The sequence below is a fragment of the Thunnus maccoyii genome, chromosome 3 (genome assembly GCF_910596095.1).
Source record: "Thunnus maccoyii chromosome 3, fThuMac1.1, whole genome shotgun sequence".
Classification (NCBI taxonomy): Eukaryota; Metazoa; Chordata; class Actinopteri; order Scombriformes; family Scombridae; genus Thunnus; species Thunnus maccoyii.
This window is the reverse complement of record NC_056535.1, coordinates 15078427-15095267: the sequence shown is the minus strand read 5'-3', so window position 1 is coordinate 15095267 and position 16841 is coordinate 15078427. Positions and strand designations below refer to the sequence as shown.

At 38.4% G+C, this 16841-nt stretch overlaps 1 protein-coding gene across 4 annotated transcripts; it reads left to right on the top strand.

Moving 5' to 3' along the window:
• Nucleotides 1–56: 56 nt before the first annotated feature.
• LOC121894686 (LIM domain and actin-binding protein 1-like) lies at nt 57–16593 on the top strand. Of its 4 annotated transcripts, XM_042407433.1 has the most exons (11): nt 77–166; nt 298–363; nt 3686–3828; nt 4789–4834; nt 8852–9289; nt 12443–12497; nt 12583–12680; nt 13421–13490; nt 13631–13662; nt 13756–13889; nt 14037–16593. In XM_042407433.1, the coding sequence occupies exons 3-11, from the start codon at nt 3707–3709 to the stop codon at nt 15118–15120; spliced, it is 2079 nt and encodes a 692-aa protein (XP_042263367.1). In that variant the 5' UTR covers nt 77–166; nt 298–363; nt 3686–3706; the 3' UTR covers nt 15121–16593. The 4 variants fall into 4 exon arrangements, with proteins under 4 accessions (XP_042263368.1, XP_042263367.1, XP_042263370.1 ...); XM_042407434.1 differs by lacking the exon at nt 298–363 and having other exon boundaries at nt 57–131; XM_042407436.1 differs by lacking the exon at nt 77–166 and having other exon boundaries at nt 209–363; nt 13759–13889.
• Nucleotides 16594–16841: the final 248 nt, after the last annotated feature.

Below are 16841 nucleotides of genomic sequence, written 5' to 3'. Positions count from 1 at the left end.
AACAAACTCTGCCCACATCACATGCAGAGCTCCAGGAGTTGGTCGTTTACTGTCTTTGGTTTTCTTCCTCTCCGCATGAAAAGTGACCTGTACGGAGTCCTGGCCGCTGATCTCAGAGGTTGTGGATAGTGGTACGCAAGCTTGCACACACAGGCAAATGCATCAGGTAGGGGTAATGTAATACTTAAGGTCATTGGTGCATAAAACCACATGACCTGGCTCTTCCACTCCCATGACACCTTTCTGTTGACTCCACCCACCTCCGTCTGTCTGTCCGCACACCGGGCGGTGACGCAGCGTCGGAGTCAGTGTCAAGTGTCTCAAGGTTTCACAAAAAGAGTGACTCAACGGAAGTTCGCACAGGTAAGACAGAACTCAAAGCAAGGACGTGAAAACTTACAATAACTCTGTCTGTAGGGTTAGCAAATATGTCAAAAGTTGGTATTTTGAATAGTAGAATTAGCATGTGTGTGTACAGATTTAGGTGTTGATTTTTATAATTACGCACGTGCGAATACTCAGTCCTGAGAGTTCTCAAAGAGCTCGCTGTCTTTCCAAGTAGTCGATGCCAAACCAGTCCAGCTGCTGAGTTTGTGTTCTTGGCTTATGCACCTCAAAGTAAGTGCAGGCACAACAAAATAAACTCAATTTTGACTTAGGTTATATTTTGGCTTTTTACCAGAAGTCACAAATGTCTGTTTATCATCTGTATCATCAGTAATATACACCTGTCGGGTAAAGTTTTTCAAAAAACATGTTAGAGCTGCCAATCATCAACATAAGTCTCTTTATTGCATTACCCCAGTAGGCTATTGATTCTTCCTTTCAAACTAAATTATTTCCATTTAAGCAGCTGATTTTGTGCCTTTCTTCTTATTAATAACTGCCTCTTTATAATTGCCTCTGAGATCAATCATGTGTGAAGCAATGCGGGCTCCTCCTTACTTAGGAATCATACTGTAGGCTATCTGACTGTGTTGTGGTTACTTGTTGTTAAGGAGGACTTGGCTTAAAGTGAAGGTTAAAGGTCAGATATCCACCTTTCACTGATAACAAGTGATGGAGACGATACTAAATGTAGGTGTTGAGGTTATCAGATTTCAAAAGATCATATAACAGATAGCCTGTAAAGGTTTAAAGGCTCCTTGTCCAGTTTACCTCACCGCCTGCCGAAACTGTGCCTCCATTGAATAGGCTTTGTTTGCATTTTATTACCTTTTGTTACTTCTGATTAATGACAATTTAGTCAATGTCCTCTCCTCCAGTCAGAGAAGTAATGGTATCATGCCAGGAGGCGTGGAGGTGAAATGAAAGCAATCATTAATGCAACGTGAAGCTGATAGTGTGATAACTTCAATAAAAAGATAAAAGATTACATTATCCGTTTGTAAAAGCCCATTGATTGTGAATAAATTATCTAAAAGACCAATACACGAGGTGATTTTTTTCCTTCTGTTTTTTAAACTATGGAGTGCTGCCTTTTTTCCTGACTTTGTTCTGGAGAACATAGATTACCTGTTATACAAATATGTATCTATTTTTGGACTTTTTATCTGTTGGGGGGTATTTGTACATGAGGTTTATGGGAACTCAATTGTGTTGAACATTCAAATAGTGGTTTGTACCATTTTAATTTGTGTACAGGTTATAATCAGTGAGGGCAGAATGCCGAGTTTAACTGGTAATATTAGCTTCTTACACTATGACAGTTTCTTTGCCCTCATGTTTCCAAACCAGATCATGCTGAAGAAAGTCAGAATCAAAAGCATTAAAATTGTTTTCACATACAAGGAAATCATTCTATGGTCACACCCTGTTCTTTATTTAAATCAGTAACATTTCCTCCTGTCTATTGATTTTCAGATGACATCTCTCAGCTCTTCTTTGTGCATTGTAGCAAGAAAAAATCCCCCTAAAAAGAATATTTTTGGGGGTATTTTCATATGTTTTCCCTGTTTTCTTTAGTTGCTCTGGCTTCCTTCAACAGTCTAAGAATATGCAAAAGAGGTGGGTTTGCTCATGCTACATGTATTATACCAGTGACAGACTGGCGACCTGTCCAGGGTGTGTCCCTGCCTTTCATTTACGCATGATCAGATAAATTCTACTCCCTTGATATTCTGCAACAGGACTAACAGGGTAGGAAAAAAGAAGTTAAAGCACCTTTTCTGCATGACCCTCAACTTACATTGTTTTTGTGCTTCAAGGTACCCACACAATAGTTATTTCACACAACACAACATACCTTTAATCAATAACCAGTGTAAACTAACTTGCCCATCAAGCTTCAAAACCTGTAACAGCAGCAAACAGCCTCAAGCTATTCAGACATAAGACACCTAATAAAAGAACTTGAGCACTGGATCTGATCATACTGGATCATACTGTGTCTAACTTAGGTTTTTCTTTTTTGAATCTTTGCCTTTTACCTCATCTGAAGGCCTGACAGCAAATTAAAAGTAATTACATACGATTAAGTAAATATATAACATTTATAATAATATATTATTATTATAATGTTAAGAATGTTGGTAGTATAGTCTGATGTGTAGTCGCAGTTGAGTTTTACTAAGCAATACTGTGTTGAAATGTCAGTCCAAAGTCCTCAAACTGCTTGTCGCCAGTATCGCTTTGCATAGAGTGATGATGTAATAGGTGCACCTGAGTGAAAAGGCCCAGATAGTGCGAGAAATGATTGTCTACCAGCTGTGCACTGCAGTGATTAAACACATGGTTTATAAAAGCTGAGCACTAAAGGAGGGATTCATACCCACACACTTGGTTTGTGTCACTAGACACAGAAACTGCATCAGAGGCTCATCACCTGTCTGCAGCTCTTCTTTAAATATGGGTTTGTCAGAATATGTGTGTGTGTGTGTGTGTGTGTGTGAGAGAGAGAGAGATATGCAGTGTGGTTGTGGCTCTTTACTCTAGTCTTCTATGAATTTAGCCCTAGGTGAGTTATCCGCTCAGAATGATAATGTGCTCACATGTAGAAAATAACAGCTTAGCTGTTTGCAGTCTGTGTTTCTATCTTGCAATCAAGCAGCACGAGCTGGAGTGCAAGTTTGAACATGTTGACTATAGGCTTGAGTGTGTAAATGACAGTGTGTTTGTGTGTGTGTTTGCATGCCTAACTGCGTAAGTACATACAGTACAAGTGCATGCACTCTTTGGTATGTAGGCTATGTCAGGTAGAGGGGATCTGACAAGACGTAAACTGATGGAGAGCGTGTTATAAACACATCAGTGATCTTAGAACAGACAGTTCCTCTACATGCACAAACCTGCAGTCCAACCTTCTGGAGAGTCTGTGTGTGTTGAGATAGATTTCAGACTTTGTTTATCCATTTAAAAAAGGGATTTTTGTTGCTCTAATCCTGTAGTAATGTCACCATGGTTGCCTCTACTGCCTAAAACATGAGCTTGTACATTGGAAGTTATGCAAATGAAAAGTGGACTGACTGCAAACAAATGTAAACAAAGGAGGCAGAGGACCATTTTATTCTCTTGACATAAGAAGCAAGAATTCTTGGGATGGAGCCTCTTTGCCTGGCGCTGACTGTAACATAAGGATTCAGCATAAGGATGGTTAATAGTATGATTCAAGTTTAGTTTCTCTTTCTGTGTATAAGTGAAGGTCTCATAATACACTGTGTCTATAGAGGGTGTGTTTGTGTTTCAGGTACTCAGGTAGTTGCCGGAAATGGAAAGTGGTCCATTCAGTCGAAGGTCCTGGGCATCGCAGTCCTTGCGTGTCACTGCGAAGGAGCTGTCACTGGTCAGTGGTCGAGGGAAAAGCAATGCCATTGCTGAACGCTTCTCCAAGTGAGTAAAACCTGGTTTTCAGTAATACTTGTTAACTTCTATGTGTATAACTTCCTGTTATACAAGAAAAAATCTGTATTTCAAGAAAATATTTTAAATTAACATACCTTATATGCAGGGTCAAAAACTTAAATTTGGGCAGAAAGTATTTAAAAATCGTAATTCGTAAAAAAAAAATTACATCATACTGTCCTACAGATGCACTAATTGACAAATTCAGACTGCTGTTGAGAACATTTATTTCTGCTCCTTTGTGTTGAAAATAAATGTAAATAAAACCTCCTAAATATTTCATGATTCATTGTTTGTATTACACAGTACATATTTAAAATGCATAAATAATATTTTATATAAATTATTACTTCTTAAAAATGTGAAAGATTAACTGAAACCAAATTAAGATCAAATAAAATGTTTTAAAAATTTCACAGCGTGCAGTTCCTCAGGATGCAAACTATGCCATGGGGGCTCTCAGGGGAGCTCACCTTTTTTTTTTATTATATCGAGGATATGTTTTCTTGACATATCTGTATGTCTGTTTGAGTGGGACTAAGAAAGTCTGTTTTTTTCTGATCTTTGAGTTAAAGTGAGTGAAGTTTATGATATTGCACCACCACACTTCAATGGTGATGGCAAGAATAGCACGCATGCTGGTATCTTTATTAAAGTGAAGGAGTGATGAATCACCCTCATGCATGAATCATACATCAATAATAGCCTAATTTTACACATGATCCATGATGATGAAGATACAGAAAAATAGCAATGCATGATTATATGAATATTTTAGAGACCCCCCCCCAAAAAATTTCACAAATCATGTGTTCAGGGGAGCTCGTGTCTTACTCCCCTGTAATTCACACCCTGCAGTTATTGAGCAACTTGGAAGGTTATTATATAAACAAATGCAATGACTTGATTTATGTCACCAGAGGTCAGTGTTGTTTCTGTCTTTTTCAGGTACCAGAGAGCTGCTGAGGAGTCAAGTGCAGAGAAGAAAAAAGGAGTAAGTATTTATCTATTTAAGTATTAACATTTTTGAACAAGATGCTAGTGACATTTTATTAGTTTATCAGTTTAGAGACATCTACAAATATGTGTTTATGCATTATTAATACTGTTCAGATATTCCTGAATTTGATACATGAAAGACAAATTGAGTTTGAGCTTTCTCACAAAATGATTAAACAGTTCAGTAGGTAAATAATAATTCATAGAGTTAAATCTTGTATACATTTTGTTTAAATGCATTTTGATGAGCCTCTACTATCAAATGATCTTATTAAATGAAATGTATACACACCATATCATTAGCTCTCAAGAGGCCCTTCACTGCTGTTAGTGCTGAGCTAATTGTTGCATGTTGAGATGAGCAGTACACACACACTGACACTCACCATGCCAGCAGCACACACTGTCTGCGCCAAAATGTCTTGTCTTTGCTGACCTCTCATTGGCCACTTGTTGTGATGGGCAGGCTATCAAACCCATAATCCTACTTCAGTGTAATCCCCTTGCAATGCTTTGTAGTTCCAACTGTTGGTTAGCTGCTTTGTCTGTGTGAAAGACTGATAAACGAGCCCGCGCTGAGATTAAATGGATAACTGCCCAGCTAATATCATGAAGAAATTCAAGGTAATGCCGCTGAGGATGTACTGTGTTTAATGTGGTGAGTGTTCAGCAGCGTGTGTGAGCCAGCTGTGTGAAAAGCTTGTTAGTTTCTTTAGGCTTTGTTTAATGATCTGGCTGATAATGACAATGATAACAAGGCCCTATTGTTTTCACACCAGGTGATGTGTTATATGGATGTAGTATGTGAAAGTAACTTTCCCGCATCACTCACTTAAATGTTGTGTTTAAAGAACAAAACTTAAGAGATGCTTGGAAGGCAAACTTCTGTCAAAGTTGTCAAGTTCATTTTTTTTTAATACAAATTTACATTTTAGTGTGATTCATTCATCATAGTTTGCAATAATTTTCAGAAGCCAATAGATAGTGTGCATGTATGAGCTGATGCCACTGTTACAGAGATACAGAACTTTAGTTAAAATATTAGAAAATAACACGTGTCCTGATGTGTCTGAGCTTAATTTGAGCGATCAGCGTAAAAGACCATCTGTCTAGCGTGTGTGTGTTTGAGGGGGTGGGGTGGGAAAGGGGGGGGGGTCTTTTCAAACATTACAAAGAGGCAATTAGTCCGTTACTAGATTATATAAATGATAGAAAATGAATCATATTACTCATTTATCATTAAAAATAACAAACCATCACAATATGTTGATGACAGCTCCTCAAATTTGCTCCTTTTCTCTGTTTCATGTCATTCACATTTAATTGTAATGGACATCTTTGATTGATTTGCAGTTTTTAAGATTTAATTCTTATAGTAAGGAAAATATAATCAAAAGATTAATTGATAATGATAACAATTGTGATAAAAACATGAGAAATCAGGTTAGTTTAGTTAAGTCTATTTGCACATATATATAAAAAAGACATTAATTAATAATTAATTAATAAAACATTATTCTTTTTAAAAAAAAGTTTGAACATCGTTAAGGAGAGGTTGGAAGCCAAAAATGGCTTGTGAAGATAACTCCCCTATATAAATGTCAATATTCATACTTAAAAAAGAAAAAAAGATAAAAACAATAATTATGTCATCATCAAAGTTTCAAGGCTAAGAAATGATATGAAATCGATAGAAATTTAAAATTTACATAGAAGTTTATTCACAAGTTCCGACACATTACAATGAAATCCATGAAGCGTGATAAATCTTTGCTAATAAGAGTCCTTTGCAGATGTTTTTAGAATAATGATAATGTAGATGTTGACTGTAATGATGTAGACTGTTCCAAAGAGATTGTCCTCTGTATTTCAATGTAAGGTTTCAAGGTTTGTTCATATCCCATATCCACATTTTCATTTAATGTTGTAAATCAGTGTTACAGCACTTTATATATACATAGATTTGTGAACAGTCAGCACATCGATGCAATCATTTATCCATGGTGCATTCCCACTCTTCAACAGTATAATCTGCAAACAGACTTGACAGACTTTCAAAACTGGTATTCATGGTATCTGTGCATCCAGCTGGTCTTAGAACCATTTGAAACTGAAGGACTTAAGGAGTGATTTAGAGAAAAACATAGATGCTTTCAAGCCTAACATGACTCTACTTTTACTTTTACCTTTACTCGTGTGTCAATCAAGTCAATCTCATCTTCAGCTTGTACAGAATAAAGTTGCTTGAATTTTAAATGTTGTTAAACAGAGAGAACAGCCCAGTTCTAGTCATAATTAATGTAAGACATTTACTTATTACTTGTAAAGTTATATAAAGCTATATTGCAAACATTTTGCGAGAATATATTTTGTGGAAGACCTCCCAGAGTATCTGAGTTTAGATAAATCAGTGCAATGTTTAAAATGTGACTTTCACATGATGTTTTAAACCCTTTTGTTCCATTATTTTTCCTTCCATTATGTTTTTTTTTAAAAACTTTTATTTCATATTTTGCCTTTTTGCCTTGTCCAAAGCCTATTTAAAGACCGTTGAGATGAGTGCCATGAAAATATGGTTTTTAGTAGTTTTATCTTCAGAAATGACATGCCAGTGGAAAAATGTCAAAGCCGACACAGTGAACAAAGAGTTAACTTTTCCCTGAATGTATCATTTCCTGCTCTGGTTTCCTGGGTATTCTGACTCTCTCTCCTTTTCACTTTCCTGGTGTTAAAGGGGTTGGACTAACTCTTACGAGCAGATTTTGTCTAGCGGCTAACATCTGGGAGAGCTCTACCTCTCACTGTCTGTCAGCACACTGACCTGTCGAGGAAGACCGACCAAAGGACTCTCTCTTCTCTTGCTGTCTAGTTGCGGTTACATCTCGCTCGGCCACTCGATCGTATTCACAGAGGTTTATTTTTTTTTTCTCTTTATGCTTAAAATGGGGAACAATCTTGTCACTGTCCAGCTCTTTCCATTCACCCAGGACTTGCCTCACAAAGGCAGTAATTGTGTCTCTGTTTTTTGTCCACTTTGGGGTTTCAGTCCCTTTTGTTCAGTCCTTTATGTTCTTCTTTCTTTTTCTTTTCTTTTCCCCCTTTGTTTCTCTGTCTGTCTGTGTGCATGTTAATGTAACTTGTTTGCACATGTACAAGATTTACTAGTCGATGTATTAATGTGCTCTGGTAGTTTAGATTTAGGTGAATGATTGTGTGTTTTTAAAGGATTGATTATTAGAACAGATGTCTAAAAAAACTGATTTGCAGTTAGTATTTTAAGGAATTGTGGTTTAATACAATAGTGTTTAAATGTTCCCGACTGACCTGAACCCGGCAGGGAAGCTTCCCTACAAAAGCTCATATTGTTCACTAAGATTTATTAGTTGATTGGTTTACTTATATGAGGGTGATTTACCCTCATGGCCAAATTCTCTTTCTTCAACGTGCCATTCCTCCTTTATAATTAAGGAAGTTTCTGCAGGTCACACAGCATTAGTGTGCCTCCTGTTGCTCTGTTGTGCTGTTTGCTGCTCAGCATGTTTTGTCGTCATGAATGGCCGAGTGACAAACAGAGCAGTCCTCAGTGTTTTTGGGCAAGGTGAAGTTGTCTTGTGGAATGGAATGCAGCTGAAAAATCCGCCTGCATGCTTAGCCCTGCTATCTCCATCTTGACTCAGTCTGTTGCCTTCAGCAAGCAGCCGCAGCGAAACATCTATTTCCTGGACCAACTTTGAACAGCTGTTCACCTCATCTGCCAGTGAAGCCAAGTGCAGATTCCAGCATTTCCTTTATACCATTGTGCAGTTGAGCTTTGAGCTGTATGTTTATGACTGTGTATGCTTGGTTGCACAATAGAAATACTTATATATTTTAGCCTGTTCACAGAATGACATCATCTCAGTATGAATAGACTGTATATTGCTGATTGGTTGTGTTTGTGGATTCATTTTCATTTGAAGTTTGGCATGAACACCATTTAACTGCTTTTTATCTCCTCTCTTTTTCCACACAGTCTTTTGAGAGTGCGTCACCCTCCCTGCGGTCAAGCAACCTGAGTGCTCTGAAGAAGCGCTGGGAGCAGGCCGGGAACACTGATCACAAGAAGCCTTCTTCCAACCCATCTCTTATCCAGCCCAGCTCACGCTGCACACCTCTCGCCCAGACCAGGCCGACTCCTATCAGCGAACACCCGCCTCCACTGAAGAGCCCTGACCTGCTGACCGCTCAGGAAAGTCAACGTACAGCCAGCTGTGCCAAGCAGCCCCCAGAATCAACTCCAGCAGGTGAAGAACAGAGAGGGATGGACAGGGATGAGCTGACACACAACGAAAGACCTGAAAAGCTTGAAGAGCAACTTCCAACTAGCCCCCGTGCCTCCTATGAAAAACCCAGAGTGCCACTAAACAACCTGAAGATGAGGTTCGAGAAGGGAGAGGACAATACAGGAAAGGTAAAAAAGTATAGCTCTCAGTAATCCTTTTATCGCTGATCATGTTCAGTAAATAAATAACATTAAAAGGCAGTTAAAGACAGATTCAGTTTAGAAAAACATCACTTCCTGCTCTCCTGGTACATTTCAGACAGTGTAATGAGCAAGCACCACGACATCCTCTTATTAAGTCAGTAAAATATCTACAAAACTGAATAATTTTCATTATCAAATGATTTGTTGATTATTTTCTCAATTGATCAATTACTCATTTGTTTTTCACACATCTCAAAAAAAGTTTCATCAAGCACAAGGTGACATCTTCAAAATCCTTGTTTTATCCAACCACCACTCAAAAACCCAAAGATATAAAGTGTATTATCATATATGACAAAAATCTGCAAACTCTCACATTTGAGAAGTTGCTTGCTGATCAATTAATCAACTAATCATTTTAGCTGTACTGCTACAAAAGTTCTTAGTTTGTGCATAAGCATAAGTTATGATCATATTTCTCTGCATGAATGTTTCATGAATGAGGCGTTTGCCAGCTTTTACAGCTGTGCATCTATTGGCTATGTTTCTCAGGATTTAACAGTAAATCACAGTGTTTATGGGGGGATTTACTGTGCTGATGTTGCTCAGCTTTGTAAAACATTCTTATATTTTTTGAACCCCCTTGAGGAAAAGCATAAAGTTTTTAACATGTGGTGAAGTCTGTGTTGCACAACCTGAAGTGAGTTAAATCTTAACTTTAATTTATAAGGCTTGTTGTTGCATCACACAAGGTTTTACCACTGATTATCCTACTTAACAGAAAATCACAACTACCTGATAAACTAAACCAAGCACAACAATTAGAAATATAAGTTCTATTGTGAATATGGGACTATTTACACATATAAAAGAGAGATAAGAAGATATATATTACATGACCATAATAACAACTTTCTGATCATCTCTGTGACCCTATTCCTTTCAAACTCATTCCCTTTGTTCAAACTTAATGTATTTAGTGAAGTAGTTTTGTTCTACCTGGATTCGTCCTCGCTTCCCCACCACCCACTTCTACCCTTTCTCTGTCTCCCTCTCAGTCCAAAACAACAAGCAATCTTCTCTTCACCTCCCATAACAGAGGAATGTAGGAACATTCCTGACTTAGGGCTGTTTGACTCTTCAGAGAGTCACCTCTATCTCACTTTTCATTAGCTACAGTGTGTGTTGTGCATTTTTGTCCTGCAGGCCTGTCATTTTACTGAACCCTCACCCTCTCATCTTTTCCATAGTGTCGTGGTTCTCCAGTTCTCTGAGTTGTAGTCTTTTAAAAAATACTTAGTAGTATGATTTCAACATCATTACATCACTACTAGGAAGTAAGATTCAGCTGAGTGGAAAGAAGAAGTAAAACCAGTGGTGTACATTTACAGGTTAGACTGACTACTGTTAAATGGTTGGTGAATGTAATCAAGCCTTCGCTTTACTGAATCCTTGAATGTGTTGTAATCCAGTTGGTATTTGGGTTTATGTGGCAGAATAAGATGGCGGCACAACAGGAATCCACAGTTTAAATGAAACACGAAGTAACGGCCTGTTTTAATTGGCCACAACTCTTTTCCACCCGTGTATATACAGGATAACTGCTGAGCCAAACTGTCTGGTTTACTCATTAGTGTTGGTGACACGTGGGCATTCACACACACACACACACACACACACACACACACACACACACACACACACACACACACACACACACACACACACACACACACTCATTCTTTGCAGTTAAACGCAATGGAATAGTTTTGGTTCTCTGGACTGGCCAAAGGCATGTTGGTGGCTCTCCATGCAGATCCCTGGTTATCACCAGATGTTAAATGGAAGACTGGAAAGGACATCCCCTTTACTTTGCTTCCATTTTTTTTCTGTAACTCCAGTTCTGGTTTACTCTTCATTTTAAAGATGCTGTTTTATTGCAGAGTGTCATTTCTGCTGCAAAAGAACCGAGGTTAAGTGACCAGTGGTAATGGCTGGTGACTCATTGTCCTCAACCTGATTCATGTTCAGTGCAGTTTTGCTGAGATGAGTCAGTAGTTTGAAGTAAAGGAAGTATGTTCCAAAGACATTGTCATGACACTGTGTTCAAAGGCCTTTAGTGTGATCAGTAAAGGTTGAATATGGGGCCAGGTTTCAGTCATGGCTCCCTTAAACATTTCAATGTAAAATTGTACATCTGTGAAAAATAATTTTGGAAAATACCTGAAAACACAAAAGATATTTGAAGTTTGAATTTGGAGATCTGGGTTTTTAGTTCTGTGTCTATTCATGAAAATACAACCATTTCATAGCTTGTACCCATTTTACACTGAGAACTCACATTCTGACCAGGATCTTCGTCACAGTGTTGACCTGTATGAGCCGTTGGGGATATCCCTGTGTCATGCAGGCATGGGAAACAGGACAGGAAGTACCTAACATACATGGCCAGTCTCTGTCTAAATTTGATCTACACCTACAGGTTGTGCAGTGTGTACTTTTACATGAATACTGGTCATTTTTGTAATAATTTGAATTTCAGTCTCTTTCTTCCCCCCTTCACACTAATTGACAGAGGCTTAAATGGTAGCTTATAACATTAACTCACACACACATTGAACCACTTAAACAATTTGTCTGTAAAAAATGATTCTGTGCATTGCTGGAAAATTACAAGTAATGGAAGTAAACAATATGACATAAAAATAGATTATCTGCACAGACCCTCCATATTACAGTAAAATCTCTAATAGCATTCACATCACAGCATTATAATGATCTTTATAATTGTCTTTAAAAGGTTTTTCTCACTTATTTATAGTTTCTTGTGCACAAATCTTGACTAAAATGTGATCACAAAAATCAGATAAAGAAACGTAAATATTATGGTCTGCATTTTATGAGAATGTAAGATTTATTGTAGTATTTGTATGGCTGAAAGGCAGGAAGGCAGTAAAGCTTTGTGGACGTGGTCTGTGAGTGATGATAATGTTCCAGATGAACAGATGTCGTGATTGATTTATGCTATAAACTAAAGTTAGTAGAGGAGAGGAAAACTGCGTTGAAGCATAAAATGAGTTTATAGAACCAATTTTATAAACTGGCTCTCTGATCCCACCAATCATTTTACTCTTCCAGAGTGGCAGAACAACACTACGCAGTACTTCATCAGAGGATATGGACCAACCAAGTGGTAAGCAGTCTTAATTAAATTCAGCCAATTTACTGCAGAATAACAACAATCAAAACATTTACTTTGATCCTCTCTTCTGCTTCAGGTCTGTCGGTGTCTGACAGGGTCTTGGAGAAGACATCACTGAGGGAGAAGATGGCAAAGTACCAGGCTGCTGTTTCCAAACAAGGCCCCACACAAGCTGTGAGTTCATGCAAATGCAGCCGAATTAAAATCATGTTTAAAACATAAAACTACAAAAATATAGTCTCCCTAAAATATGAGTTGAAATGTTGTTTGATTACAGTTTGATTTTCTATTACTTTTTTAGGAAAAATCTTCAAACCCACAAAAGGATAGAGATTAAATATTTCAGTGTTCAAAATGTATGATATTGTGTATTAAGACTTCTTTATTTTCTAAATTATTTTTAAAGTTTTAAAATAATCTAACCATTTTAAAATGTCAATTTAAGAAACTAAACTCTCCATACTGTTGATCAGTAAACAAATTCATAAGTGATCTCCTAAAAGAAATCACATATAAATTTAATAAATCATTCACAAAACATACTATACATTTTTGTAGTCTTACCAAACATGAAAATACTTTGTGATCCATTAAAAATAAGCATTGTTGATGCCTTTTAGAATAATAAAAATGGTCCAGAATCAGTGGATTCTCATGCACCAGGTTTTAAGATAACAAACCAAAGTTTACACAGTGATGGAGGCAACACTGAGTGTTGGTGATTTATGGTTCTTTTTCTGCAGATTTATCCACTAATGTTACTGTATATCCATTGTTTTCTCCTTTCCTTCTATTTAAATTTCTTTCTTCCTACAAATAACAGACATGGGAAAAATCATAATAGTTGATTATGTAACAGCCAGTTAACACATGTGTTTGTTGTCCTCTTGTCTTTCACTTTGTGGCTCCTCCAGAGTCTGGCTCCAGAGGTTCCTACCCCAAAAACATCAAATCAGAAACCTGTACCTGCACCTGAGTGCAATGGTAAGTCTTAGTGGATACTCCAAGAAAATATTCCTACGTTAATTTTATTGATACAGTCTTACTTGTAATGTAATATAATACATGTAGTATAATACTTGTACAAGAGAGACAGAAGTTTTTGATTGTTTTGTGTGTTTCAGGGAAGAGCAGCGAGCCAGTCAAAGCAACCAAGGTGAGTCAGAGCAACAGTAGACATGCGTAAACCATGAATCGCTTTTCAGCCCTTATTGATTATGGATCTAAGTGACTTTATTTGTCTGTTTAGAAGTTCTGCCCACCGGTGAAGGAGACGTGCATTGCTTGTCTGAAAACTGTGTACCCGCTGGAGAGACTGGTGGCTCATCAGCATGTCTACCACAAAAGCTGCTTCCGCTGCGTTCACTGTAGCACAAAGCTAAGGTCTCTCATTGTTGCATATTTCACAGATTCTTATTTTGCATTATGTTTTTTCTGGTAAATAGTAGCTCTTCTTCATTCATCACAGAAATTTGTCACAGAATCTAAAATCCAAAACATAATATTCTATTTGCTTCTCTCTGTTTCCAGTCTTGGGAACTATGCCTCTCTGCACGGTAACGTGTACTGCAAGCCCCATTTCAGCCAGCTGTTTAAAGCCAAGGGCAACTATGACGAGGGCTTCGGCTATCGGCCTCACAAGGAGATATGGGAACCCCGAGCTGAGGGAGATGAAGGTGAGGAACCGGTGAAGCCAAAAGAACCAGAGGCTCCAGCAGCAATGACGCGTTCAGCTGAGAGTATCTCAGACAAAGAGCCAACCCCAACTGCGGAAACATCCCCGCCAGTCAAAGTTACAGACCTGACTGCCTTACTGGAGACACGTGTGCAGACACATGTTAGCTCCGGTGAGAAACATCAGTCTGCGGAGAAGCCAGCTGAGACACGCAGGCTGAGGATCGCCTGGCCTCCTCCAGCTGGTGAGGGCCACTCTGGAACAGGAGCACTTAGTCCCGTCACAGAGGGAGCTGCTTCAGGCCGACCCTGGAGAGCCAAGTGGCCCCCAGAGGACGATTTACCGTCATCCTTCCAGAGCTCTGAGCGAGCTGAACTGAAGAGCCTGAGGAGGAGCTCTTCTCTGAAGGAGCGCAGTCGGCCTTTTACAATCGCAGCTAAACCTGTCCCCACAACCGGTCCGGGGCCCAGGGAGCCTCGTCGCCCTCTCAAGTCCCTGCTGGAATGGAGAAAATCGCTGGATGAAAAAAGCTCCTTTGAAGAACAACCCAAAGAAAACAAACCAGAGCTGGAGCAGGTGAAACAGCAAGAAAAGAAAGAGCAGGTGACACCTCAGACAGTGAGCGAAGACGCAGCAAGTCTAAGTGAGACCATCTCAGAGGAGGATGTGCAGACTGTGCCCGAGCAACGGGAAGAAAAAGATGAGCAGAGAGGAAATGCAGCGGCAGACAAGATGGCCGTTGAAGAGGGCTCTCTCAGAAGCATCTCCCCAGATATCTCGGCGTCCCCCTCACCACCGTTGCAGCCGAAACAGAACCGCACTTCCCAGGATGTGGGCTTCTGGGAGGAGGACAAAGAAGGAAGTGATGCTGAGGAGCTGAGCGCAGAGGATATAATCAAGAGGAACCGCTACTATGAGGAGGAGGACTCTGACTCATAGGAACATCTCATGGTCATGTTGGCACGTCAGTCCACCACTTAACACTTTCAGTTAGTTTCGTCATCTCAGTTTAATGGTAGATTATTAATATAGCTTTGCCAGATTTTATAGTCTTAAAGGAAAGATGCAAAAATGTGTAATAGATGCGTGTATGTTCATATATGTTACAATAACTGCCTTTAATTTCTTAAATACAAATGTTTGATTTTTTTACATTTTAATTCAATACTGTAAAAATATCTAATACAGCTTTTATATGACTCCTGATTATACTGGAAGGTGGGCCTCTCTTAAATTGAATCATTGCATCTCTGGACCTCATATTTTGATAATTATATGCATCCTACATGGCAAATTATTTGTAGTTGGTGTGTTCAAAAACTTAAACCAACACAATACTTAATGTGACACTTTTAAATTACAGCGCCAGCCTGCAGCAACCAAAACAGCCATTAGTTTATTTTTACCCAAACTAGAATGCATTAAAGACTTAAGTATCTTATTTTACCAAAAAGTCCACACAAACACGTTCTTTTTAAGATATTGCTGGAAAGCTAATGTATTATTTATGCATTACCTCAATTTAAATTGTGAATTAGAGGGAAAACAAAATAAAATATAACCCAAGTAAGTATGCTCTGGGTTAGATTTTAGCAAGCACACAGGTTTCGTCTTCGCTCAGGGATGGAGACGGCATCAGCATCTGTGCTCACTCGTGTCCAGCTGCCTTTGTACTGTATCTCCTCTCATGGGACTCTGTCGCTATAAGAGGCATTACAGTTAAAATACTATAAAGCAGATGATATGCAGTTTACCGCTTTGACTGTTATTAAGCTTTTACCTTTTCGGAACACCTGAATAATCATAATTACAAGTAAATGGAGATCTGTAAATTTACATTCAGATCAGTCAGTGAGCTATAATAACACCAACCTGCAGGGGGCTCTGTGGTGTAAAAAAATACAACTGGAGCTGTAAAGACATATTGCAAAGGGAATCTCAAAATCATAGGTGGGGCTATGTGAAGTCATGTAGTGTCTGATGGAAGTCAAATTTCCCCTACTGTGGTTGTATCAGGGAGATATGTTTAAAACATTTCAAAATGTTTTACCTTTGTGAATTGATCTGAAACCTCTGAAACTGAAAGAGTCGTCGTCAAGATGCTCTGGAAATGTTCTTGCCACTGTTACCTCAATAATTGAGAAGATATAATTAACCAAAGTTTCTACTGACAGCTATGTTTCCAGTCTGACATCTCAGTATATATCATCGTTTTGGGCCTTCTGGATTTCTATTTAACATTGTAAAATGTGGTTTCCAGTTTGTATTGTATGTAAAACAATTTGTATTGTGAAAAGTGCCGAGGAATATATGTTTGCACTGCAGAAGATTTTTTAAATAATTTGTATACTGACACGTTGCCCACTACAGTGTAAGTTGTTGTTGAAACACATTAAAATGTTTCAATCAAGAGGACAATCAAGAGTCTTTTTCACATCACATCTTCACTTGCTGAGACTTGCTGTGTCCTCTTTGGTGAGGAGCAACAATTTTATATATCACATACAATGAGATTAACTAAACAGGGACATTGTGGTCCACATTTCACAGGAGACTATTGCTTTAAATTAACTGAGATTTCTTAACTTTGCCTTTTTTAATCTGTGTCTTGTTAGGAATGTTGTTTATGCTGGCAAGGGCATTAATTTCATTTTGAGGAA

Coding starts and splice junctions, on each gene's coding strand:
- LOC121894686 (XM_042407434.1), top strand. CDS start 3,707: ATGGAAAGTGGTCCATTCAGTCGAAGGTCCTGGGCATCGCAGTCCTTG. Junction 12,681..13,420: donor AACAAGGCCCCACACAAGCT/GTGAGTTCATGC, acceptor TGGCTCCTCCAG/AGTCTGGCTCCAGAGGTTCC. Junction 13,491..13,630: donor ACCTGCACCTGAGTGCAATG/GTAAGTCTTAGT, acceptor TGTGTGTTTCAG/GGAAGAGCAGCGAGCCAGTC.